Source organism: Hemitrygon akajei, chromosome 4, assembly GCF_048418815.1.
Source record: "Hemitrygon akajei chromosome 4, sHemAka1.3, whole genome shotgun sequence".
Lineage (NCBI taxonomy): Eukaryota > Metazoa > Chordata > Chondrichthyes > Myliobatiformes > Dasyatidae > Hemitrygon > Hemitrygon akajei.
In genome coordinates this window covers 1,443,669-1,471,220 of record NC_133127.1, presented here as the reverse complement: position 1 = coordinate 1,471,220, position 27,552 = coordinate 1,443,669, and the positions used below count along the sequence as shown (strand labels likewise).

At 45.8% G+C, this 27,552-nt stretch overlaps 1 protein-coding gene across 3 annotated transcripts in view; it reads right to left on the bottom strand.

Moving 5' to 3' along the window:
* The window catches only part of fam113 (family with sequence similarity 113), a 78,765-nt gene extending 53,129 nt beyond the window's left edge, over positions 1 to 25,636 (bottom strand). Inside the window, exons 1-6 of one of the 3 annotated variants that reach the window (XM_073041971.1) lie at positions 25,523 to 25,636; positions 24,239 to 24,329; positions 9,790 to 9,869; positions 5,219 to 5,442; positions 4,630 to 4,780; positions 3,978 to 4,221 (exon numbers count right to left, since the gene is read on the bottom strand). In XM_073041971.1, the coding sequence (XP_072898072.1) occupies positions 3,978 to 4,221; positions 4,630 to 4,780; positions 5,219 to 5,442; positions 9,790 to 9,869; positions 24,239 to 24,311 (772 nt within the window). In that variant the 5' untranslated portion in view covers positions 24,312 to 24,329; positions 25,523 to 25,636. Of the gene's footprint in view, positions 1 to 3,977; positions 4,222 to 4,629; positions 4,836 to 5,218; positions 5,443 to 9,789; positions 9,870 to 24,238; positions 24,330 to 25,522 lie in introns of those variants that run through there. The other 2 variants (XM_073041972.1, XM_073041973.1) reach the window with 2 other exon arrangements.
* Positions 25,637 to 27,552: the final 1,916 nt, after the last annotated feature.

Below are 27,552 nucleotides of genomic sequence, written 5' to 3'. Positions count from 1 at the left end.
TATCTTGTACACCACTATCAAATCACCTCTCATCCTCCGTCGCTCCAAGAAAAGGCCGAGTTCACACAACCTACTCTCATAAGGCATGTTCCCCAATCCAGGCAACATCCTTGTAAATCTCCTCTGCACCCTTTCTATGGTTTCCACATCCTTCCTATAGTGAGGCAACCAGAACTGAGCTTGTAAACTCATTCTCACAGTTGATGAAGGCCAATACACCATATGCCTTCTTAACCACAGAGTCGACCTGCGCAGCAGCTTTGAGTGTCCTGTGGACTCTGACCCCAAGATCCCTCTGATTCTCCACACTGCCAAGAGTCTTACCATTAATACTATATTCTGCCATTATATTTGACATACCAAAATGAACCACCTCACACTTAACTGGGTTGAACTCCATCTGTCACTTCTTAGCCCAGTTTTACATTCTATCAATGTCCCATTGTAACCTCTGACAGCCCTCCACATTGTCCACAACACCCCAAACCTTTGTGTCATCAGCAAATTTACTAACCCATCCCTCCACTTCCTCATGCAGGTTATTTATAAAAATCACAAAGAGTAGGGTCCCAGAACAGATCGCTGAGGCACTCTACTGGTATTTCTTGTACTACGCGCAGTTAGATACTCTTTGAGTACCGTATTTGCTCCCCTTTTTGATTCTGCATCCCTAATGCACTGATACTCAGCTTGCTGGCTGCAGTTATTTCCCATCATCTGCCTACCCTTCCAGACAGTCTGACTGCCCGCTATCTTTGCTTTTTTACCATCTGTTCTATTCTGAGTCCCTTGACTCTGGTTCCCATCCCCTTGCCAAATTAGTTTAAACCCTCCCCAACAGCTTTAACAAACCTGCCTGCGAGAATATTGGTCCTCCTTGGGTTCAGATGCAACCCAGCACTTTTGAACAGGTCATGCCTCCCCCAGTGATCGAAGAACCTGAAGCCCTGTCTCCTGCACCAGTTTCTCAGCCACACATTTATCTGCCAAATCATCCTGTTTCTACCCTCACTGGCACATGGCACAGGCAGCAATCCAGAAATTACTACCTTGCTTCTCAGCTTTCTAAATTTAGCTCTCTAAATTCTCTCTTCAGGACCTCTTAGCTTTTCCTTCCTATGTCATTGCTACCAATATGTACCAAGACATCTGGCTGCTCTCCCTCCCTCTCCAAAATGTTGTGGACACGATCTGAGACATCCCTGACCCTGGCACCTGGGAGGCAACATACCATCTGGGTTTCCCGTTCACATCCACAGAATCTCCTGTCTGTTCCTCTCACTACTGAGTTCCCTATCACTACCACTCCCTTCTTCTCTCTTTCCCTTCTGTACCATGGACCCATGCTTGGTGCCTGTAACCCAGTTGCCATGGCATTCTCCTGGGAGGTCATCCCCCACAGAAGCACCAAAGCAGTATACTTAAATTTGAGGGGAATGGCCACAGGAGTGCTCTGCTCTAACTGGCCATTTCCATTTCTCCTGACGGTCACCTAGATACCTGCCTCATGCAACTACTTCCCTGTAGCTTTGATCAATTATCTCATTATTAGGTTTTACCTTTTATATTTGCAGCTTGGTCATTTGACTGTCCTTTCATAGTGAAGAATGACGCAAAATACTTAATAAGTTCGTCCACCATTTCTTTGTCGCCCACTACTACCTCTCCAGTGTCATTTTCCAGCACTCCAATATCTACTCTCACCCCTTTCAGTCTTTATATATCTGAAAAACCTATCTATCCTTCCTAATATTTTTAAAAGTTATAGTGATGTGGTGTCAGGAGGCTGACCTGGACCTCTGTGCCAGGGCGGGTGCACACTCTAGGCTTGGACGATGCGGGTGTGGGTTGGAACTGGGGGGGTGGGGGGAGAGAGGCTGGGATGGGGGATGTTACCTTGCGCCCTGTGCCAGGGCAGGTGCACACTCTAGGTCTGAACAATGGGTCCCAGAACAGATGCCTCAGGGATCTGCTCTGGAAGCCTTCTCTTCATGACTCTTATAAATGACCTGGATGAGTAAGTGGAGGGATGGATGAGTAAGTTTGCTGATGATACAAAGGTTAGAGGTGTTGTGGATAAATGTGGAGGGCTGTCAGAGGTTACAGCGGGACATTGACAGGATGCAAAACTGGGCTGAGAAGTGGCAGATGGAGTTCAACTCAGATAAGTGTGGTGGTTCATTTTGGTAGGTCAAATATGATGGCAGAATATAGTATTAATGGTAAGACTCTTGGCAGTATGGAGGATCAGAGGGATCTTGGGGGTCTGAGTCCATAGGACACTCAAAGCATCTGCACAGGTTGACTCTGTAGTTAACACGTACAAAAGCTGGATGAACTCAGCAGGTCAGACAGCATCCATTGAAATGAGCAGTCAACGGATACTGCCCGAACTGCAGAGTTCATCCAGCTTTTGTACGTGTTGATTTGACCACAGCATCTGCAGTGCACTTTGTATTGACTCTGTAGTTAAGAAGGCATACAGTGTATTGGCCTTCATCGATGGTGGAATTGAATTTAAGAGCTGAGAGGTGATGTTGCAGCTAAAAAAGGACCCTGGTCAGACCCCACTTGGAGTACTGTGCTCATTTCTGGTCACCTCATTATAGGAAGGTTGTGGAAACTATAAGAAAGGGTGCAGAGGAGATTTACAAGGATATTGCCTGGATTGGGGAGCATGCCTTATGAGAATAGGTTGAGTGAACTCGGCCTTTTCTCCTTGGAGCGACGGAGGATGGGAGGTGACCTGGTAGAGGTGCATAAGATGATGAGGGGCATTGATTGTGTGGATAGTCAGAGGCTTTTTCCCAGGGCTGAAATGGCTAGCACGAGAGGGCACAGTTTTAAGGTGCTTGGAAGTAGGTACTGAGGAGATGTCAGGGGTAAGTTGTTCTTGGTTTTTTTTAAAACAAATGCAGAGAGTGGTGAGTGCGTGGAATGGATTGCCAGCGATGGTGGTTGAGGCAGACACAATAAGGTCTTTTAATTCAGGGGTCACCAACCTTTTTTGCACCGCGGACCGGTTTAATATCGACAATATTCTTGCGAAGCGGCTGAAGGGGGGGGGCAGTGTGGGTGTTAATATCGACGGGAATAAAAGGTGATTAGTTAACTATATGTCACTTATAAATGGCTAGTATACTCAATTTCATTTCTAAAAGGGTTTATCTAACGAATTTAATATTAAACACACAGCACGTATTTTCCTCGTATGAACATATAAAATCATTGCAACACACCAGTGAGAGGACAAGGTGAGGGCTGGAGGTCCCCGTACCGGGGCCGCGGCAGTCGCAGCCCGGAGAAAGCGACCGACCGAGCGAGGACGCATGCCCGCCCCCCTTGTAGGATCTATTGGCTGATAAAAGTTTGGCTCAAGGAATGGCTTACAGTAGATCACAGCAAGGTAGCTGCTCTGCTACTTACGAAACCCTGAGCCCGAATTAGGTTGTCTGCAAATATTCGGTGTGCTAAACAGGTTTAGAGGCAGCGCCAATCTGTCCATGTTCCAGGCCAGTAGCAACGGCACTTCTCGCCGGCCGTGCGAGTCGGCCAGTTAACCAGTGCCTACTAGTGATCCCCGGTGCAAGGGTACCACTGCATTTAGGCAACTGATGACCTCGCGTGGGTAATGACCGTGCATGCGTTCAAGTTCAACAGTGGGCGTGACAGGGAATGAGGAAAGGCGCAGCTGACTCATGTCGTTTCATATTGCAAAAACATATCGTTTCCTCGCGGCCCAGTGGTTGGGGACCACTGTTTTAATCGACTCCTTGATAGGTACATGGAGCTTAGAAAAAGAGAGGGCTAGGTAATTTTAAAAGTACATGTTCGGCACAGCATTGTGGGACAAAGGGCCTGTATTGTGCTGTAGGTTTTCTATGTTCTTCAATGCTTTCTATAATGTGGGTGTGGGTTGGAGCTGGGGGAGGAAGAGGAGAGGATGGGAATTGTGGAGTAGAGATCGGGGATGTTACCTGGAGCCCTGTGCTGGGGCAGACAGATGCCCCACGCCTCTGCGATATGGTGCAGGAGCAGTTGGGTAATGGTGCGGTGAGCATGCTCGTCCCAGTGGATCCCGTCTGCCGCTCGCTGCTCCAGCCGCTGCCGGAACCTAAAGTGCAGGTCCAGCACATCAAACTCATAAGCCGCAGCCAGCTTCGCCGCGTAGAAATTCGCCTCCATCACATCTTTGCGCAGGTTTCGATATAGCTCTTCCTGCTGTGAGAAAGCATGGGAGGGATGTTAGAGACCAGTGCTCACCCCTTCTACCGACAGCATCACTTCTCACACTGTCTCTCACCCCAGCCCTCTCTCAGCACGGCTGTGAGACAGCAGGTGGGGGGGTGGAATCAGCACTTACTAACCCCACCCACCACCGATCCACCCACACGATCCCTGACCCCCACCCTCCCACAGTGCAGCTACATCGCCACCCCTGAATCTTGTTCCCCTCCCACTTCTGCCCCCAAACCCCACTTCCCCACACACTGCATGCATCTCCCCGTGATATCTATGTCCCAACAGGAAGCCCTCTCCCTCACCCCATCTCAACCCCAGACATCACATCCACCTAACTTCACCCCCACTGCCCTGTCTTTCCCCCTGCATCACAACCACCAGTCCTACCTCAGACGGCAGGAATCCCCCCTTGAGCCGGGAGCCAAGGGGCATGGCCAGGCTCCAGATGACCAAGCAGTCAGCTGGCAGTACCTCCCTCAGCCGGATGAACAGATGCTCAAGATTCTTCCAGTACTCAGTCTTGGAGTCTTTACCGTACCTGCAACACGCCAGTGTCACACAACACGCCTGCAACACGCCAGTGTCACACAATACTGAAACAAATCACCCACTAGTGTCACACAACTTGCCAGGGACATGTCACAGCATCATGTGTCACACCTGTAACATGCACAGCATCACATGCCTGTGACACACCAAAGCTATCACATACAACACACCACAGACATCACTTCCATTACACATATAGCACATTTGTTGAGCGCGGCCATTCGAATTGGGATGTGAGAGTGGGTAGGGGGATAGACCGTGGGTGAGTAGGGGGAGAGGCCATGGGTGGATGGGGTTTTGTGGACAGTAGGTGGGGTGGGGGGGGGGGGGAGAGACAATGTTACCTTGATGACAGTCATCCCTGTGGGTGGTTTATTCCCTACCCTCCCACAGTGCCATCTGGAGCACCCAGCCCTGCCTGACGTACCTGGAGATGTCCCAGACGCAGGAGTTAATGATGAGGATATCCGGCAGGGCTTCAGCCTGGAATCTCTCCAGGATCTCCTCCACGTAGGGAGAGTAGACACAAGTGAGGAAGTGGAAACGCAGCAGGTGGAAGGGATCGCAGAACTGGCGAGTCTCTCGGAACTCTGTGCTATTCGTCGGTTTGCTGGCCTCAAGCTGACAGTCCCCCTCGAAGCTCTGTTCACACTGCAGGGTCACCCAGAATCAGGGTCAGTAACTACCCCACCGACCCCCACTCACCACCTCCTCACTCTGTTTGCATTGCACTGTGGAAACACTTGGAATCGGACAGGATTAACAGTCACCAGCCCCTCCCCAGTGCCTACTGTGCCTCACCAACACTCCACTCAGAGACAAAATGAAAACAGGCAGGAATATCAATCACGAGGAAATCTACTGATGCTGGAAATTCAAGCAACACACAAAATGCTGGTGGAACACAGCAGGCCAGGCAGCATCTATAGGAAGAAGTACAGTCAACATTTTGGGCTGAGACCCTTTGTCAGGACTAATTGAAAGAAAAGATAGTAAGAGATTTGAAAGTGGGAGGGGGAGAGGGAAATCCAAAATGATAGGAGAAGACTGGAGGGGAAGGGTTGAAGCTAAGAGCTGGAAAGGTGATTGGCAAAAGGGATACAGAGCTGGAGAAGGGAGAGGATCATGGGATGGGAGGCCTAGGGAGAAAGGGGGAGGGGAGCACCAGAGAGAGATGGAGAGCAGGCAAGGAGTGATTGTGAGATGGACAGAGAGAGAAAAAAGGGGGAAATAAATAAGGGATGGGGCAAGAAGGGGAGAAGGGGCATTAACCATATAAACCATATAACTACAGCACGGAAACAGGCCATCTCGGCCCTTCTAGTCCGTGCTGAATGCTTACTCTCACTGGCCCACTGGCCCGCACTTAGCCCATAACCCTCCATTCCTTTCCTGTCTATATACCTATCCAATTTTACTTTAAATGACAATACCGAACCTACTTCTACTGGAAGCTCGTTCCACACAGCTACCACTCTGAGTAAAGAAATTCCCGTTACCCTTGAACTTTTGCCCCCTAACTCTCAACTCATGTCCTCTTGTTTGAATCTCCCCTACACTCAATGGAAAAAGCCTATCCATGTCAACTCTATCTATCCCCCTTACAATTTTAAATACCTCTATCAAGTCCCCCCTCAACCTTCTACGCTCCAAAGAATAAAGAACTAACTTGTTCAACCTTTCTCTGTAACTTAGGTGCTGAAACCCAGGTAGCATTCTAGTAAATCTTCTCTGTACTCTATTTTGTTGACATCTATCCTGTAATTCGGTGACCAGAACTGTACACAATACTCCAAATTTGGCCTTACAAATGCCTTGTATAATTTTACCATTACATCCCATTAATGGAAGTTAGAGAAATCAATGTTCATGCCATCAGGTTGGAGGCTACCCAGACAGAATATAAGGTGTTGTTCTTCCAACCTGACTGTGGCTTCATCTTGACAGTAGAGGAGGCCATGGATAGACATATCAGAATGGGAATGGGACGTGGAATTAAAATGTGTGGCCACTGGGAGATCCTGCTTTCTCTGGCGGACAGAGCGTAGGTGTTCAGCGAAACGGTCTCCCAGTCTGCGTCGGGTCTCACCAATATATAAAAGGCCACACCGGGAGCACCGGACGCAGTATACCACACCAGCCGACTCACAGGTGAAGTGTCGCCTCACCTGGAAGGACTGTCTGGGCACTGAATGGTGGTGAGGGAGGAATTGTAAGGGCAGATGTAGCACCTGTTCCGCTTACAAGGATAAGTGCCAGGAGGGAGATCGGTGGGAAGGGATGGGGGGGACGAGTGGACAAGGGAGTCGCGTAGGGAGCGATCCCTGCGGAAAGCAGATGGGGGGGGGGGGGGGGAAGATGAGCTTGGCAGTGGGATCCCATTGGAGGTGGCGGAAGTTACGCAGAATTATATGTTGGACCCAGAGGCTGGTGGGGTGGTAGGTGAGGACAAGGGGAACCCTGTCCCAAGTGGGGTGGCGGGTGGATGGGGTGAGGGCAGATGTGCGGGAAATGGGAGAGATGTGTTTGAGAGCAGAGTTGATGGTGGAAGAAGGGAAGCCCCTTTGTTTAGAAAAGGAAAGACATCTCCTTCGTCCTGGAATGAAAAGCCTCATCCTGAGAGCAGATGCGGTGGAGACGGAGGAATTGTGAGAAGGGGATAGCATTTTTGCAAGAGACAGGGTGGGAACAGGAATAGTCCAGGTAGCTGTGAGAGTCTGTAGGCTTATAGTAGATATCAGTAGATAAGCCGTCTCCAGAGATAGAGACAGAAAGATCAAGAAAGGGGAGGGAGGTGTCGGAAATGGACCAGGTTAATTTGAGGGCAGGGTGAAAGTTGGAGGCAAAGTTAATGAAGTCAACGAGCTCAGCATGCATGCAGGAGGCAGCGCCAATGCAGTCATCGATGTAGCGAAGGAAAAGAGGGGGACGGATACCCATATAGACTTGGAACATGGACTGTTCCACAAAGCCAAAAAGGCTACACCTTTGGTTTGGAGGAAGTGGGAGGCGCCAAAGGAGAAATTATTGAGAGTAAGGACTAATTCCACTAGACGGAGGAGAGTGGTGGTAGAGGGGAACTGGTTAGGTCTGGAATCCAAAAAGAAGTGGAGAGCTTTGAGACCTTCCTGGTGGGGGATGGAGGTATATAGGGACTGGACGTCCATGGTGAAAATAAGGCGGTGGGGGCCAGGGAACATTGAATCATTGAAAAAATTCAAAGTGTGAGAAGTGGTCACGAACATAGGTGGGAAGAGATTGAACAAGGGGGGATAAGACAGTGTCAAGGTATGCAGAAATGAGTTCAGTGGGGCAGGAGCAAGCTGAGACAATAGGTCTACCTGGACAGGCAGGTTTGTGGATCTTGGGTAGGAGGTAGAAACGGGAAGTGCGGGGTGTGGGAACTATGAGGTTGGTGGCAGTAGATGGGAGATCCCAAGAGCTGATAATGTTGGCGATGGTGTGGGAGACAGTGGCCTGGTGCTCCTTAGTGGGGTCATGATCAAGGGGTAAATAAGAGGAGGTATCAGAGAGTTGTCGCTGTGCCTCGGCCAGGTAGAGGTCAGTACGCCAGACTACAACAGCGCCCCCCCCCCCCCCCCCTTAGCGGGTTTTATAGTGAGGTTGGGATTGGTGTGGAGGGAGTGGAGAGCAGAGCGTTCGGAAGGAGTGAGGTTGGAATTGGAACAAGGTGTGGTGAAGTCGAGACGGTTGATGTCCCATCGGCAGTTAGCAATAAAGAGATCCAGAGCGGGGTGGGGTGTCCATGAAGAGGAGGAGGGTTGAAGACAGGAGAAGGGATCATTGGTGGGGGTGGGAGAGTCCTTGCCGAAAAAGTAGGCTCAAAGACGGAGCCGGTGGAAGAAGAGTTCAGCGTCATGGCGTAGGCGGAACTTGCTGAGGTGTGGGCGAAGGGGGACAAAGGTGAAGCTTTTACTGAGGACAGAGCGCACTGCCTCAGAGAGTTGACGGTCGGAGGGGACGGTAAAGACCCGGCACGGATGAGAGCTGGGATCAGAGGGCGGAGGATGGCTGGTGGTGTCAGTGGAGAGGGGAGGGTTGGGGTGAGAGGAAGATGGAGCCTCTGAGGGCCCAGGAGCTGACGATGGGATCTGAGGGAGAGGGGATTGCAGAGTGGTGGTGGGGGAAGGGGAGACGGGAGTCACAATCGCAGCACGTGAAGACTCGGCCTGGAGTTCAAGGCTGGAGTTGCAGTTCGAGGCTGCGCAATCACTCTGAAGCTGTCCATGGTCGTTGGAACCCGCGTTGATGGTGCTGGAGTCCGGGTTTTGAAGATGCCCTGGGTTGCTGGGGCGGCCGAGATTGCGAGGTAGCTGCTCTGTTACTTAGCAAACCCTGAGCCTGGATTATGTCGTCTGCGAATATTTTATCACCGGGTTCCCCACGAACATTCGGTGTGCTAAACAGGTTTAGAGACAGCACCCATCGGTCTGCGCTACAGGTCGGTAGCAATAGCACTTCCCACCGGCCGCACAAGGCTGCCAGTGATCCCTAGCACAAGGGTATCACTGCGTTTAGGCGATTGATGACCTCGCATGTGTTCAACAGTGGGCGTGACAGGGAATGACGAAAAGTGCAGCTGACTCATAACGTTTCCTCCCAGCTCAGAGGTTGGGGACCACTGAAGTACACTGTGTAGTGCGGGGGAGCTACACGCATGCGCACTGGGCAGAAAGAACGGAACTAAAACCCCGCAAACTGGAAACAATCTCTCAACAGTATTTGTGTATTTATTTTCTTTTTTTCCCCCCGGGATCTACTGGGAAAGTCTCAAAGATCGACCAGTCAATCGCGATTGACGAGTTGGCGACCACTACTATAGATGCTGCCTGGCCTGCTGGGTTCCACCAGCATTTTGTGTGTGTTGCAGCAATATCAATAACCACCCCCTCACCCACCACTCCACAATCCCCTCCCCTCACCTACCACTCCGCAATCCCCTCCCCTCACCTTCCCACATCCCAATCCTCCCCGTACCTTAGTACGCAGCTGTTCATCAGTCAGGTGGTTTGACTTCTGTAGGAACAGAACTAGGTCCTTATAGACGGTCCGCTGGACTGCAGAGGTGTGGGGCGGGGGGAGAAAAAGGGCGTTAAACTATACTTGCTCTCAGAATTCACACACCAGACAACAGGGAGCCTCCTAACTGCTTATAAAATGCTCCCACCAGAGAAAGGAGATGGAGAGTGGGTTTGCAACACCCTCCCCTCTGGATGGCATGTTGTTCCTCAGACTCCTTCTACATTTCTTCTTACTTTAAGCTTGTACCCTCTAGTTTTAGCCATGAAGAAGCATTTCCTTTGGTCTACCATCATAATTTTGATCTCGCAAGGAAGTGGAAAGACCTGGTCTTCTGCTCAAAGTCGATTACAGAACATTACAGCACAGTACAGGCCCTTCAGAGCTCAACGTTGTGGAAACCCTTTAACCTACTCTGAGATCAATTAAACCCTTCCCTTCCACATGGCCATTTCTACCCTTGGAAAATGACTTTGGATGTCCATTCGATCCATACCTCTTGTCATCTTGTACACCTCAACCAAGTCATCTCTCATCCTCCTTTACCCCAAGAAAAGCTTAAGCTCACACAACCTGTCCACATCAGACATGCTCTCTAATCCAGGCAGCATCCTGGTAACTCTCCTCTGCACCCCCTCCAAATACTCCACATCCCCCAATGAGGTAACCAAAACTGAAGAGAGTTTCTGAGTGTGGTCTAACCCTGCTTTTATATATCTGCAGTATTAACTCACGGCTCTTGACATCCAACCAATGAAGGCCAACACACCATATGCCTTCTTGACAACCATATCAACTTGCACGGCAACTTTGAGGGATGTATGGACTTGGATACCAAGGGCCCTCTATTCCTTCGTACTGCCAAGAATCCTGCCATTAACCCTGTACTCTTCATTCAGGTATGGCTTTCCCAAGTGTATCTCAATGCGCAGACTGTGACCGGCCATGGCTGTGCGTCTGTGCAGGCTGTGGTCATGGGAAAGTAGAGAACAGAAACAGGCACTTCTGCTCACCTTGTCCATGCCGAGCCATTTAAACTGTCACTGGGACCAGAGCCCTATATAGCCCTACTATTAGTGTATCTATCCAAACTTCTCTTAAACATTAAAACAAGCTTGTGCTACTAGCTCGTCCCTCTTACGGCCCTCAGTGAAGAAATTTCCCCTCACATTCCCCTTAAACTTTTCACCTGGCACCCTTAACGCATGATCTCTGGTTGCAGTACCACCCAACCTCAGTGGAAAAAGCCTTCTTGCATTCATTCTAACTATACCCCTCATAATTCTGCATACCTCTATCAACTCTCCTCTCAATCTTCTACATTGCAAGAAATAAATTCCTAACCTACTCAATTTTTCTATAAAATTCAGGTTGATTTATGAAAGTCAATGTGCCAAAAGCTTTCTTCAGGATCCTATCTGTGACACCACTTTCAATGAATTATGGACCTGTATTCCCAGCTCCCTTTGTTCTACCACACTCCTTGTGCCATACCATTCATTCCCTGTGTAAGACCTAACCTGGTAGGTCCTACCGAAGTATTTGTCTGCACTCCACCTGCCATTTTTCAGCCCATCTTTCCAGAAGATGCAGATCCCTTGCAAGCTATGATAATCTTCCATTACACTCCCAATCTTGGTGTCATCCACAACTTTGCTGATCCAGTTAACCACATTATCATCCAGATCATTGATATAGATGACAAACAACAAGGCACCCAACACCAATCCCTTGCGGCACACCACTCATCACAGGCTTCCAGTCAAAGAGTCAACCATCTACTACCACAAAGCCAATTTCTAATCCAATTTACTACCTCATCTTGAATGCTGAGTGAGTGAACCTTCCTGATTAACATCCCATCTGAGACCTTGTCAAATACCTTCCTAAAGTCCATGTAGACTTGCCTTCATCCAGTTTTTCCAGTAATTTCCTCAAAAACACTAAGATTGATAGACATGACATACCATGCACAAAGCCATGCTGACTATCCTTAATCAGTCCATGTCTATCCAATTCTACATATATCTCATCACTTAAAATAACCTCCAATCACTTCCCCATTTCTTACCCATTCTCCTAATCTGTGGTAGTACAAAGTGTAGATGGTTAGGTCAACAGACCAACATCACCAAGGATAGGAGCAAAGCCTCTCCCACAGTTATCCTCAACACTGGTCCTCCACAAGGCTGTATCTGCAGCCCCCCCTCTCTCCCTGCACACTCATAATTGCGAGGCCAGATTTATGCTCCATAAGTTTGCAGATGATACCACTTTAACGGTCAGGATCTCAACCGCGAGTTGGAGTAGTGACAAGGTGCTATAACAACCTTAATCTCAATGTCAGCTAAACAAAAGAGCTGGGAATTGACTTCATAAATGGGGGGCTTAGCGGTGCACACACTCCCGCATATTTCAATGTGTTGAGTTTCAAGTTCCTAGGAGTGAACATCACCACTGGCTTGTCCTGGTGTACCCACAATGATCCCCTGGCCAAGAAAGCTCAATAACCTCCCCCCACCATTCAAATCTACTCTTTAGCTTTCTTATCCTCAGAATCAAGTTTTTTTCACCAGTGTGTTGTGAAATTTGTTAACTTAGCAGCAGCAGTTCAATGCAATACATAATACAGAAGAGGAAAAATAAATAACAGTATACGTATAGATTAAAAATCATGCAAAAAAAACCAAAAATAATATAAATTTTTAGAAACAAGGTAGTGTTAACGGGCTCAACGTCCATTTAGGAAATGAATGGCAGAGGGGAAGAAGCTGTTGCTGAATCGCTTGAGTGTGTGCCTTTAGGCTTCTTTACCTCTACCTGATGGTAACGGTGAGAAAAGGGCATGCCCTGGGTGCTGAGGGCCCTTAATAATGGACACTGCCTTTCGGAGACACTGCTCCCTGAAGATGTCCTGGGTACTTTGTAGGTAGGCTACTACCCAAAATGGAGCTGACTAAATTTACAATCCTCTGCAGCTTCTTCTGATCCTGTGTAGTAGTCCCACCCCACCACACCAGACAGTGATGCAGCCTGTCAGGATGCTCTCCCCAGCACAGCTACAGAAGTTTTTGAGTGTATTTGTTGGCATACCAAATCTCTTCAAACTCCTAATGAAGTAGCTGCTGTCTTGCTTTCTTTATAACTACATTGCTATGTTGGGGCCAGGATAGATCCTCAGAGATCTTGACACCCAGGAACTTGAAGCTGCTCACTCTCTCACTTCTGATCCCTTTATGAGGATTGGGATGTGTTCCTTCGTCTTACCCTTCCTGAAGTCCACAATCAGCTCTTTCGTCTTACTAACGTTGAGTGCCAGGTTGTTGCTGCAGCACCATTCCACTAGTTGGCATATCTCACTCCTGTACGCCTCTCATTACCATCTGAGATTCTACCAACAATGGTTGTATCATCAGCAAATTTATAGATGGTATTTGAGCTATGCCTAGCCACACAGTCATGGGTATAGAGAGAGTAGAGCAGTGGGCTAAGCAGTGCCCGAGGTGATCATCAGCGAGGAGGAGATATTATCACCAATCCACACAGATTGTGGTCTTCCGGTTAAGAAGTCGAGGAACCAATTACAGAAGGAGGTACAGAGGCCCAGGTTCTGTAACTTTTCAGTCAGGATTATGGGAATGATGGTACTTAATGCTGAGCTACAGTTGCTAAACAGCATCCTGACATAGGTTGTCAGGTGGTCTAAGGCCACGTGAAGAGACAGTGAGATTGCGTCTGCCGTTGACCTATTGTGGCGATAGGCAAATTGCAATGGATCCAGGTCCTTGCTGAGGCAGGAGTTCAGTCTAGTCATGACCAACCTCTCAAAACATTTCATCACTGTAGATATGAATGCTACCGGGCAATAGTCATCAAGGCAGCTCACGTTATTCTTTTTAGGCACTGGTATAATTGTTGCCTTTTTGAAGCAAGTGGGAGCTTCCACCCGTAGCAGTGAGAGGTTGAAAATCTCCTTGAATACTCCTGCTAGTTAGCTGACACAGGTTTTCAGAGCCTTACCAGGTACTTCATCAGGATCTTCCATCTTTAAAGACAGTCTAACATACTGTTAGCTTACAGAGAGGAGGTGCAGCAGCTAACAGACTGGTGCAGAGCCAACAACCTGTCTCTGAATGTAACCAAAATAGAGGGGGTTGTTGACCTTGGGAGGGCACGGAGTGACCACTCTCCGCTGAACATCGACGGCTCCTCGGTAGAGGTCATAAGAGCACCAAATTTCTTGGTGTTCACCTGGCGGAGAATCTCACCTGGTCCCTCAACACCAGCTCCATAGCAAAGAAAGCCCAGCAGCGTCTCTACTTTCTGCAAAGGCTGAGGAAAGTCCATCTCCGACCCCCACCCATCCTCGTCACATTTTACAAAGATTGTATTGTGAGCATCCTGAGCAGCTGCATCACTGCCTGGTTTGGAAATTGCACCATCTCGGATCGCAAGACCCTGCAGCGGATAGTGAGGTCAGCTGAGAAGATCATCGGGGTCTCTCATCCCGCCATTACAGATACTTACACTACACACTGCATCCACAAAGCAAGCAGCTTTATGAAGGACTCCACGCACCCCTCATACAAACTCTTCTCCCTCCTGCCATCTGGGAAAAGGCACTGAAGCATTCGGGCTCTTACGACCAGACTATGTAACAGTTTCTTCCCCCAAGCCATCAGACTCCTCAATACCCAGAAACTGGACTGACATCAACTTACTGCCCTCTACTGTGCCTATTGTCTTGTTTATTATTTATTGTAATGCCTGCACTGTTTTGTGCACTTTATGCAGTCCTGGGTAGGTCTGTAGTCTAGTGTAGTTTTTTTTTCTGTGTTGTTTTTACGTAGTCCAGTGTAGTTTCTGTACTGTTTCATGTAGCACCATGGTCCTGAAAAACGTTGTCTTGTTTTTACTGTGGACTGTACCAGCAGTTATGGTCGAAATGATAATAAAAAGTGACTTGACGTAGACATCGGCCTCTGAGACAGAGATCACAGGGTCATCAGGTGCAGCAGGGATCTTCACAGCTGTAGTTATATTCTCCCTTTCAAAGCGTGCAAAGAAGGCATTGAGTTCATCTGGTAGTGAAGCATCACTGCCATTCATGCTATTGGGTTTTGCTTTGTAGGAGGTAATATCTTGCAAACCCTGCCAGAGTTGTCGTACATCCAATGTCACCTCCAACCTCGTTCGAACTTGTCCCTTCGCCCTTGAAATATCCCTCTGCAAATCATACCTGGTTTTCTGGTACAGGCCGGGTCATCAGACTTGAATGCCACAGATCTAGCCTTCAGCAGATGATGTGCCTCCTGGTTCATTCATGGCTTTTGGTTTGGGAATGTACAGTAAGTCTTTGTAGGCAGACACTCATCCATACAAGTTTTAATGAAGTCAGTAACAACTGCAGCATACTCATCCAGGTTCAAAGATGAATCCCTGAACACAGTCCATTCCACCGATTCAAAGCAGTCCTGTAGACACTCCTGTGTTTCCCTTGTCCATACCTTCTTGGTGCTCACTACTGGTGCTGCAGTCTTCAGTCTCTGTCTATACTCAGGGAGTAGAAGTACAGCCAGGTGATCAGACTTCCTGAAGTGAGGGTGTGGAATAGCACAGTAGGCATTCTTGATGGTGGCGTAACAATGGTCCAGCGTGTTGTTTCCTCTGGCATTGCAAGTGATCTGTTGATGGTAAATGTTCAGTGATTTTTTTCAGACTGGCCTGGTTAAAATCCCCCAAAACAATGGTGAAGGCGTTAGGGTGCGCTGTTTCATGCATGTTGATACCATTGCTCAGATCACCTGACTGACATTGGCCCAAGGTGGAATGTATACCGCTACCAAAATGATTCCAGAAATCCCCCGTAGTAGGTGAAATGGACAGCAGTTAACTGCTGGATATTCCAGGTGAGCAGAATTGGGACACACCGATATATTTGTGCACCAAGAAGAATTGACCATGAGGCATACTCCTCCACCTCTGCTTCTGAGGGACTCTATAGATCTATCCTGACTGTGTACAGTAAACCCGCCGATCTGAATCGTTGGATCCAGTGTGGAAGGGGTTGACCAGGATTCCGTGAAACAAAGGACACACGCGGTCCTAATGTCCCTCTGGCTCAGCACCCTAGCTTTGAGATAATCGATTTTATTCACCAGAGACTGCACGGTTTCGAGCAAGATAGTCGGTATTGGGAGTTTAAAACCCCATTTCCTTAAACGCACTTGTATCCCTGACTTGCAGCCACGTTTCCTGCATGGAATCCGTCCGCAATTGACATTGTTTCCGTCCGTTTTAAGCAGTGATAGTTTGTTTAGATGCATTAAGACATCTTTGTTGACTGTACTGACCTTGGAAGCAGTTGTGCAGTCCTGCCGAAGGGCTTCAGCCCAAAAAGTTGACCGTGCTTTTTTCCATGGATGCTGCCTGGCCTGCTGAGTTCCTCCAGCATTTTGTGTGTGTTGCTCAGATTTCCAGAATCCACAGATTTTCTCTTGTTTAAGCTCAACAATACATCTACTTTCTCAGGAAGCTAAAGAAATTTGGCATTCCCCAGTGAGTCTCACTAAGTTTTATCAATGGACCATAGAAAGCGTCTGATCCTACGTGGCTGCAACACAGCTTGGTACAGAATTTCTACATATCTCACTGCCTTAGTGAAGCAGCCAACATAATTGAATACCAACATTCCCTCCCTCCGGATATACTCTTGTCTCCCGAATGAAAGTCATGGGAGATTTCAACATGCAGTTAAATTGGGAAAATCAAGTTGGTAATGGATTTCAAGCGAGTGAGTTTGTTGAATGTCTACGAGATGGCTTTTTAGAGCAGTTTGTCACTGAGCCTACGAGGGGATCAGCTATACTGGATTGGGCGTTATGTAATGAACCAGACTCAATTAGGGAGCTTCAGATAAAAGGACCCTTAGGAACCAGTGATCACATTATGATTGAGTTCAACTTGAAATTTGATAGGGAGAAAGTAAAGTCTGATATAGCAGAATTTCTGTGGAGTAAGGGAAATTACAGTGGTATGAGAGAGGAGCTGGATGTCAGCAGAGCAGCAATGGCGTGAATCTCTAGGAAAAGTGAGGAAGGTGCAGGACAGATGTATTCTAAAAACAAAGAAATATTCAAATGGCAAAATAGTACAACAGTGGCTGGCGAGGGAAGTCAAAGCTAGTAAAAAATTTAAGAGACTTTTGGATAGGTACATGGAGCTTAGAAAAATAGAGGGCTATAGGTAAGCCTAGTAATTTCTAAGATAGGTTGACGTTCAACAACAAGCGTAATTGTCGGTGCTTATTAATAAAATTAAACAGACAGATAGATAGATAGATAGATACTTTATTCATCCCCATGGGGAAATTCAACTTTTTTTTCCAATGTCCCATACACTTGTTGTAGCAAAACTAATTACATACAATACTTAACTCAGTAAAAAAAAATATGATATGCATCTAAATCACCGTCTCAAAAAGCATTAATAATAGCTTTTAAAAAGTTCTTAAGTCCTGGCGGTAGAATTGTACAGCCTAATGGCATTGGGGAGTATTGACCTCTTCATCCTGTCTGAGGAGCATTGCATCGATAGTAACCTGTCACTGAAACTGCTTCTCTATCTCTGGATGGTGCTATTAGAGGATGTTCAGAGTTATCCATAATTGACCGTAGCCTACTCAGCGCCCTTCGCTCAGCTACCGATGTTAAACTCTCCAGTACTTTGCCCACGACAGAGCCCGCCTTCCTTACCAGCTTATTAAGACGTGAGGCGTCCCTCTTCTTAATGCTTAATAGATAAAGCGTATTCAGTTAAACCTACTGAAGACCTAAATAAAGGGTCGAACTTCAATCACAGTATGATTTGCTTCTGACCTTTCCCATTGAACAGCAAATTTTTAAATCTAAAAGTTTATTTTATATACATAGGGAAAAATCTGCTAAGCTTTTGGCGAGTCAGTTAAAGGCTGGGATGGTCAGAAGACAGATTTTAAAAATTCGTAGACCAGATAGAACAGAAACTTTAGATCCTTATGAAATTAATAAGATATTTATGGATTTCTATTCTATTCTAATCTTTATAAATCTCAATTCTCTGATAACACTATTATTATGAATAGATTTTTACAAAGATTAAACATACCTCAAATTTCAATTCAAGATGTTGATATGTTAGATGCACCTATTAAATAAGAGGAGATAGCCAAGGCCATATCCTCTATGCAATTAGGTAAAGCTCCAGGACCTGATGGTTATACAATAGAATTTTGCAAGACTTTTCATGAAATGCTTAACCATTTCATCAAACATTTACCAATTCTACATCCTCTGGGAACCTTCCTAAAACTTTTTATGAGGCATTAATTTCATTGATTCCTAAAAAAGGAAAAGACCCACTGGAATGTGTATCCTATAGACCTATTTCTTTACTGAATGTAGATTTTAAAATTCTCTCTAAGATTCTAACAAATAGACTTGAGAATATCTTGCCTAATGTTATCTCAAATGATCAAACAGGATTTATCAAAAATAGATACTCACATTTTAATATTCAAAGACTGTTAAATATCATTTATTCCCCCTCAGTCAAAGAATTTGAATGTATTGTATCTTTGGATGCAGAGAAAGCTTTTGACAGGGTGGAGTGGCCTTATCTATATCAGGTCTTGGAGAGGTTTAATTTTGGCCCAGGATTTATCTCCTGGATTAAATTGATTTATCAGGCCCCGGTAGCTACGGTTATAACTATTTTAGATTATATAGAGGTACCCGTCAGGGTTGTCCCCTTAGTCCCTTATTATTTAATTTGGCTTTAGAACCACTTGCTATTGCTCTTAGGGATTCTAATTCTGTGCAGGGTATTAAGAGAGGGGATGAATTACATAAGGTTTCATTATATGCAGATGATTTATTAGTTTACATTTCAAATCCTAGGAAATCTATTCCTTTTATGTTATCTATATTTATGGAATTTGGTATTTTCTCTGGATATAAACTTAATTTACATAAAAGTGAATTATTTCCTATTATTCTGATTATGATCAAATACCTTTTAATATTGCTAAAAATCATTTCACTTACCTTGGTATCAAAATTACTAAAGATTTTAAAGACCTATATAAGTATAATTTCTCCCCTTTAATTGAATATACTCAACAAGCACTTTCTAAATGGTCGCCTATGTCGATGTCATTGATAGGTTGAATAAATGCTATAAAAATGGTTATTTTACTGAAATTTTTATATATATTTCAAGCAGTTCCCTCTTTTGTTCCAAAAACATTTTTTGATAAAATAGATTCTATGATTTTGTCTTGCATTTGGAATAATAAAAGCTCTAGAGTGAATAAACTTTTATTGCAAAAACCAAAAAAAAAATGGAGGACTGGTCCTACCAAACTTCAGATTTTATTATTGGGCAATTAATATTCGTTAAATTATTTTTTGGATTTATGATATAGACGACCAAGATCGCCCTTCATGGTTACATTTGGAGGAAAATTCAGTAACGGGGTTTTCGTTAGCTTCTTTATTAGGAGCTCCTCTTCCGTTTTCACTCTCCAGAATAGGTAGACAAGCTCTCAACCCTGTTGTTAAACATATCTTAAAAATCTGGTTTCAGTTTCGTAGACTTTTTGAATTAAATGATTTTCTACTTTCTAGTAATATTTATTCTAATATTTTTAAACCATCAACTTTGGATAAGGCTTTTTTAACATGGAAAACTAAGGGAATAAAAACTTTTTTTAGATTTCTTCTTACAGGATTGTTTAATGTCCTTTTCGCAGTTAATGGATAAATATGACATCTCTAATACACTTTTTTTTAAGATACTTACATGTTAGGAATTTTTTACGTGATTTTTTTTTAAACCGAATTACCCCTTGGCCTACTCTTTAAATTTAGCTTATGCTATTTTTCAGCTTAAACCATTTCAAAAATGATCAATAGCTATCATTTATAAACAGTTAATGAATGCTCGCACGTCGCCTAATGATAGGGTTCAACGCACTTGGGAAATAGAACTTCAACATTCACTTTCAGATAATCAATAGACTAAAATTTATTATCTAGTCAATAATTCATCTATCTGTGCACGCCATACCTTAATTCAGTTTAAGATAATACACAGCGCCCAAAGATATAAATTGGCGCATATTTTTCCTAATATAAGCCCTATTTGTGATGATGTAATGCAGAAGTGGTTACTCTAACTCATATGTTTTGGTCATGTGTAAGCTTAAATAACTTTGGAGGGATGTGTTTGGAATATTATCTAAAGTTATAGATGTGGATGTTCAACCCAATTCACTTACAGCAATTTTTGGGATCATTCCAGAGGAAGCAAGCAAACTGTCTGCTTCCGCCCAACATGTAATAGCCTTTTCAACTTTACTGGCTAGGAGAGCTATCTTGTTATACTGGAAAGATTCTAATCCGCCTACTGTCTTTTATTGGCTCTCCTCCATTATGTCATGTCTAAGTTTGGAGAAAATTAGAAACAGGACATTTGATACATCTTTTAATTTTGAAAAAGTCTGGTGACCCTTTATTCAATATTTTCACATGATTTAATTTTTATTTATTTATTTATTATTCTTTATTCTCTTTAGGGAAAATCCTTATCCGAGAAGGTTCGGAGATGACTGGAAGGATGTTTTTTTTCTCTTTCTTCTAATTTTATCCTCAAATGGACTGCCCAATCTTTCTTTTCTTTTTTGTTTCAGTTTAGTTAGTGGGTTTCCAATCTTTTTTTTATGATTGTTAAGAGGAGTTGTGGTTTTTTTGATTATATTGTTTATATAACAGCGTAACATTTTACCTATCTGATTTTGACAATATATACTTTTATTTTACTGCTGTTTATATGTCTTTTGTATTATCTGTTTGCTAAACTTCTCCTTTGATTTGTATATTCTTTACTGGTAAATCAATAAAAAGATTGAAAAATAATTGAACTTTGTGGCCGAAGGGCCTGTATTGTGCTGTAGGTTTTCTATGTTTCTATGTTTAAAGAGCGAAGGAATACAACAAAGCAAAAATTAGCAGGTAGAGGATTTGGAAGCTTTTAAAATAACTACAGAGAGCAACTAAAATAATCATTAGAAGGGAAAAGATGAAATATGAAAACAAGCTAGCAAACATAATAGATAGTAAAAGCTTTTTCAAGTATGTCAAAAATAAGAGAGATGAGAGTAGATATAGGACCTTGAGGCTAGAGAAATAATAAGAGGAATAAGGAGATGGCAGATGAACTAAACGAGTATTTTGCATCAGTCTTCACTGTGGAAGACACTAGCAGTGTGCCAGATGTTGAACAGTGCGAGGGAAGAGAAGTGAGTGTAGTTACTATTACAAGGGAGAAGCTGCTCAAAAAGCTGGAAGACCTAAAGGTATAAAAGTCACCCAGACCAGATGAGCTGCACCATAGGGTTCTGAAAGAGGTAGTGGTAGAGATTGTGAAAGCATTAGCAATGATCTTTCAAAAATTCCTGGAATCTGGAATGGTGCCAGAGGACTGGAAAATTGCAAATGTCACTCCATTCTTTAAGAAAGGGGAAAGGCAGCAGAAAGGAAATTATAGACCAGTTAGCCTGACCACAGTGGTTGGGAAGATGTTGGAGTCAATTGCTAATGATGACATGATTGAGTACTTGGTGACACATGACAAGATAGAACAAAGTCAGCATGGTTTCCTCCGGGGAAAATCCTGCCTGACAAACCTGTTGGAATTCTTTGAGGAGATTACAAGTAGGATAGATAAGGGGGATGCAGTGGATGTTGTATATTTGAACTTTCAGAAGGCCTTTGCCAAGGTGCCACATATGAGGCTGCTTACTAAGTTAAGAGCCCTTGGTATTACAGGAAAGTTACTGGCATGTTTTGAGCATTGGCCGATTGGTAGGAGGCAGTGAGTGGGAATAAAAGGATCCTTTTTTGGTTGCAAGAAAGTGGCAAATAAAATGCAATGCTGGAAAATGCATGGTCATGCACTTTGGTAGTAGAAATAAATGTGCAGACTATTTTCTAAACAGGGAAAAAACCCAAAACTCTGAGATGCAAAGGGACTTGGGAGTCCTTGTGCAGAACATCCTGAAGGTTAACTTGCAGGTTGAGGAAGGCAAATGCAATGTTAGCATTCATCGCATGAGGTCTTAAATACAAGAGCACGGATGTGATCCTGAAGCTTTATAAGGCACTGGTGAGGCCTCACCTTGAGAACTTTGAACAGTTTTGGGCTTCTCATCGAAGAAAAGGTGTGCTGACATTGGAGAGGGTGCAGAAGAGGTCCACAAGGATGATTCCAGGAATGAAAGGGATCATACGAGGAACGTTTGATAACTCTGGATCTGTACTCACTGGAATTCAGAAGGATGAGGGAGGGATCTCATTGAAACCTTTAGAATGTTGAAAGGCCTAGACAGAGTAGACATGGAAAGGATGTTTCCCATGGTAGGAGAGTCTAGGACAAGAGGGCACAGCCTTAGGATAGAGGAGTATCCATTTAAAACAGATGCAAAGAAATCTCTTTAACCAGAGGGTGACAAATTTGTGGAATCTATTTCCACAGGCAGCTATGAAAGACAGGTCACTGACCACTGACTGTATTTAAGAGTTTGATAGGTTCTTCGTTGGACGCGGCATCAAAGGTTATGGGGAGAAGGCCAGGAACTGGGCTTGAGGATGATCAGCCACGACTGAATGGCAGTGCAAACTCAATGGGCCAAATGGCCTAATTCTGCTATGTCTTTTGGTCTTATCGTCTAATCCCATCAGGCACAAGATAAAAATCCTGAAAGGACGTACCAGCAGGTTCAAGGACAGCTTCTATCCACTGAATGGTCTCCTAGTACAAGAGATGGACTCCTGTCTTCACAAGCTAACTTGTTTAAATCTTGCACCGTAGAGCAGGCAAGCAATTTTTCTGTAGCTGGTACACTTCATTCTATATTCTGCTATTGTGTTCCCTTATGCTACCTCAATATCGTCCCAAAGAAGAAATAGCTCTCAAATGGCGGAGGTAGGCAACCATGGCTTTCAAGGGAAGCTCCGCATAAAAGCCACGAAAAGGGCATATAAGGTAACAAAAGTGAGTGTTGTCAACAGTTTTGGGCCCAATATCTCAAAAAGAATGTGTTGTCATTGGGCAGAGTCCAGAGAAGGTTCATGAGGACAATGCCAGGAATGAAGGGGTTAACACGGAGTGTTTATCAGCTTTAGGCCTGTACTCACTGGAATTTAGAAGAATGCCGGGGGGGTGGGGGTGGAAGAAGGATCTCATTGAAACATACCAAAAGTTAAAAGAAGTGGATAGAGTGGATGTGGAAAGGATGTTCCCTATGGTGGGGTATCTCGAACTAGAGGGCACAGCCTCAAAATTGAGGGGTGACTCTTTAGAACAGAGGTAAGAAGGATTTTTTAGCCAGAGAGTAGTAAATCTACAGAATGCTCTGCTACAAACTGGGGTGGAGGCCAAGTCCATGGGCATATTTAAGGCGGAAGTTGATAAGTTTCCTGATTGGTCAGGGCATCAAAGGATATGGGGAGAAGGCAGGTGTATGGAGTTGAGTGGGATCCGGGATCAGCCATGATGGAATGGTGGAGCAGACTCGATGGGCTGAATGGCCTAATTCTGCTCCTGTGTCTTATGATCTAATACACTGATGGATTGAAACAACTATATGATTTTCACTGTGCCCTAGAACATGTGACAATAATAAACCAATTTCATTTCATTTACCATTCTGACATTTACAGGAACACCCTTCTCTCCCATAATATACGTGTAGAATCTCCTGAAATTTTCCGTAAGCTGCCAAACTCATCCTACACCACCTCTGGACTGTCAATTTCTCTCCTGTGCTTCATCTGCACAGACCCTGACACTTGTCTCCCTACTCTTCCTGACCACAATCGCTATGTCTTGCGTAGGCCAGCCTTCCCTTCACCCCAGCAGGAATACCTGCCATCATTCAGAGGCCACAACAGCCAGCATACTTACTGGGGCGAGGCAAGCAGTTCCAGAAATCCCCGAGTCACTGCTGTGCCCCACATGCCCACAAAACCAGAAAACATTGAGCAGAATTAGGCTGTTCAGCCCTTCATGCCTGCTCCATCTTTCCACCGTGACTAATTTATGATCCCTCAACCCCATTCTGCTGCCTTAGCCCTCTAATCTTTGACACCCTGACAATTCAAGAACGAACCAACCTCCACTTTAAATATACCCAATCACTTGGCCTCCACAGCTGTCTGTAGCAATGAGTTTCACAGATTCACCACTAAAGAAATTCCTCCTCATCTCAGTTCCAAATAGATGTCGCTCTCTTCTGAAGCTCTCCTTTGACTCACCCGCTGTAGGAAACATCCAATGCTCCAACACAAACTCAACAAAGCAAACTTACTGGAGTCTCCCAGAACCACCACAAACTTATTACGCAGTAGAATTCTGGCCTCTTCGGAGGTGAAGTTCATCATGGAACAGGACAGAGACAGCTGCAGGGGCAAACCAAAGGCAGGGTCACCAGCAGTAAACCCCAAGCTCCCCACACACACAACTAGCCTGAACTGCCCCATCCTTACAACACCTGAAATTAAAGGGAAGGACCAGGGTTTGGTGGGGGGGGGGGGGGTTTAAAACGTGCATCCAGTGCAGAAACACTAGTGCCTTCACTGGTAGAACCCCACCCTCCTCTAAACAGCCAGTCTTGGTTCCAAACCACCTCACCCTTTGGGATCCCCACAGTCTCTGCCCACCTCACCCCTCCTTCCATCCCCATCTTCACCCCTACCCCATCATCTCACTCTCAACCTCTCCGTCCATTCCCTCACCATCTCCCCCTCCCTCCCTTTCTCCCACCTCACTCAATCCCCCTCCCCTTCCACACTTCCTTCTCTCGCCATCTCCCCACACTTCTCCCTCTATAACCCTCCCCACCCCCGTGCCCCTCACCTTACCCCTCCTACTTCTCTCCACTCCCTCCCCCTCTCTCACCATCCCTCCACTTCCCCTCCCTCTGTCCCCTCCCCCCCTTTCTCCCACCTCACTCAATCCCCCTCCCCTTCCACACCAACTTCCTTCTCTCGCCATCTCCCCACACTTCTCCCTCTATAACCCTCCCCACCCCCGTGCCCCTCACCTTACCCCTCCTACTTCTCTCCACTCCCTCCCCCTCTCTCACCATCCCTCCACTTCCCCCTCCCTCTGTCCCCTCCCCCCCTTTCTCCCACCTCACTCAATCCCCCTCCCCTTCCACACCAACTTCCTTCTCTCGCCATCTCCCCACACTTCTCCCTCTATAACCCTCCCCACCCCCGTGCCCCTCACCTTACCCCTCCTACTTCTCTCCACTCCCTCCCCCTCTCTCACCATCCCTCCACTTCCCCCTCCCTCTGTCCCCTCCCCCCCTTTCTCCCACCTCACTCAATCCCCCTCCCCTTCCACACCAACTTCCTTCTCTCGCCATCTCCCCACACTTCTCCCTCTATAACCCTACCCACCCCCGGGCCCCTCACCTTACCCCTCCTTCTACTTCTCTCCACTCCCTCCCCCCCTCACCATCCCTTCACCTCCCCCTCCCTCTCCGTCCCCTCCCCTCCCTCCTCCACCCCCCCTCACCTCTCCCTCCTCCTTCACCGTACCGATTCATTCCCTTCTCCCGGCCATTTACTCACATACACTCACTCACTTTATTTCTTTCTCTGTCTTTCTTTCTTTCTGTTTCCTTTTCTTTCTTTCGGTTTGTTTTCGGATTTCGATGAGTTCCCGCCCAAATTATCACCTTTAATTCTTTGACGTCACCTTCTCTGTTCCAATCAGGAGGAAGAACGGTGCCTGTAGCCACGTGGTCGTGGCAGCCAATCAGGGTGAGGATCGGAATTCCGCCCATTGGCTAAGAAGCGCACGCCGGGGTTCAGGCAGGGTCACGGGAACAGGCTGTTCGGCCCTTCGACTCTGTACGACCCGCTCATTACCGGTCGATGGAGTCATTGCGGAACGCTTTGCACTTTACCCTTAATTCCACTACAATACATTTAGATGTTGGGAGGAAAGTTTAGGGGGGATGTGGAAGGCAGTTTTTTCACACGGAGATTAGTACTGCCTCGGTTGGTGGTGGAAACGGATATTTAAGCGACTCACGGACGTGGATGAAAGCAAAATGGCTGCTATAGAAGGGAAGAGTTAGGTTGGTTAAAAGGTCGGCACATCAGAATGAGGAGCGTTAAACACAAAATGCTAGAGGAATTCAGCAGGCCGGGCAGCGTCTATGGAACAAAAGTACAATATTTCCGGCAGAGAACCTTCTGTAGGGCTGGAGAAAGAAAAGAGTAAATTTAAAAGGTGGGCAGATTCCCCACATTTTACATCTACTCCTCATCTTTTGACTGTAGACCAGTGAGTCTTCAGTGGTGGGCAAGTTGATGGAGACAATCCTGAGAGGCAGAATTTTTGAGCATTTGGAGAGACATAATCTGATTAGGGATCATCAGCATGGCTTTGTCAAGGGCAGGTCATCCCTTATGAACTTGAGTGAATTCTTTGAGGATGTACTAATACACATTGATGACACTTATTATCTTACTTTGCACACCTACTGTCTCTTCATTGTCCTGTAAAGTGTACAGTTACTTTGTGTTGGCTGTACCTATGAAGCTGTTCTGCTGTAAGTTGCGTCCTGATGAAGGGTCTCGGCCCAAAACATCGACAGTGCTTCTCCTTGTAGATGCTGCCTGGCCTGATGTGTTCCACCAGCATTTTGTGTGTGCTGTAAGTTTTTTGTTGTACGGTGAGATATGGTTACAAGTGTGGCATGGTGCTTAACAGTCCAGGTGACTATGGAAGAAAATTGTGAATATAGGGTTAAAAGAGCTGTGCATGATGCTACAAATCTGTGACCTTGTGGACATCCTGTGTTTTCCAATTAAGTTGCAAATCCACATAACAAAGATGATTCTGAGCTAGGTACAAATACTGTTCCTTACAGCACTGCCTAGCACCGCACCTGTTTAAACCTAGTCTATAACAGGACAACTTACAAGACTACTGACTAACACGGACTGAGGGAGGAAAGCAGAGCACGCAGAAAAACCCGTGCATTCATGGGGAGGATTTGCAAACTTCGTACAGACATTGACAGAATTGAACTCCGAAATCCAGTGTCCTGGGCTGTAAAAGAGTCATGCTTGCTAGCATCAAATGGATAGCCCATTCAAAGGTGTCAAATTCGAATCCCTGGAGCTCCCCCTTCCAGCAGAACTGGAGGATCTTCCCCACACAGACACTGGTGGATCAAGGGACTCACCACCGCTTTTCCATCTCTTCATAGATGATCAGCAAATGTTGGTCATTTCTGGTAGCTGGAATACTGTACTGGACCTGGTGACACTTGATGGAATGCTGTTGTACCTGGGATACCGTACTCGAACTGGTGACATGGTGAGACTGTAGATGGAGTACTATTGTACCTGTGATACTGTACTTGACCTGGTGAGATCGTAGATGGAGTGCTGTTGTACATGGGATACTGTACTCAACCTGGTGACACAGTGAGACTGTAGATGGAGTACAGTTGTACCTGGAATACTGTACTTGACATGGTGACACGGTGAGACTGTAGATGGGATACAGTTGTACCTGGAATACTGTACTCGACCTGGTGACATGGTGAGACTGTAGATGGAGTACAGTTGTACCTGGAATACTGTACTTGACATGGTG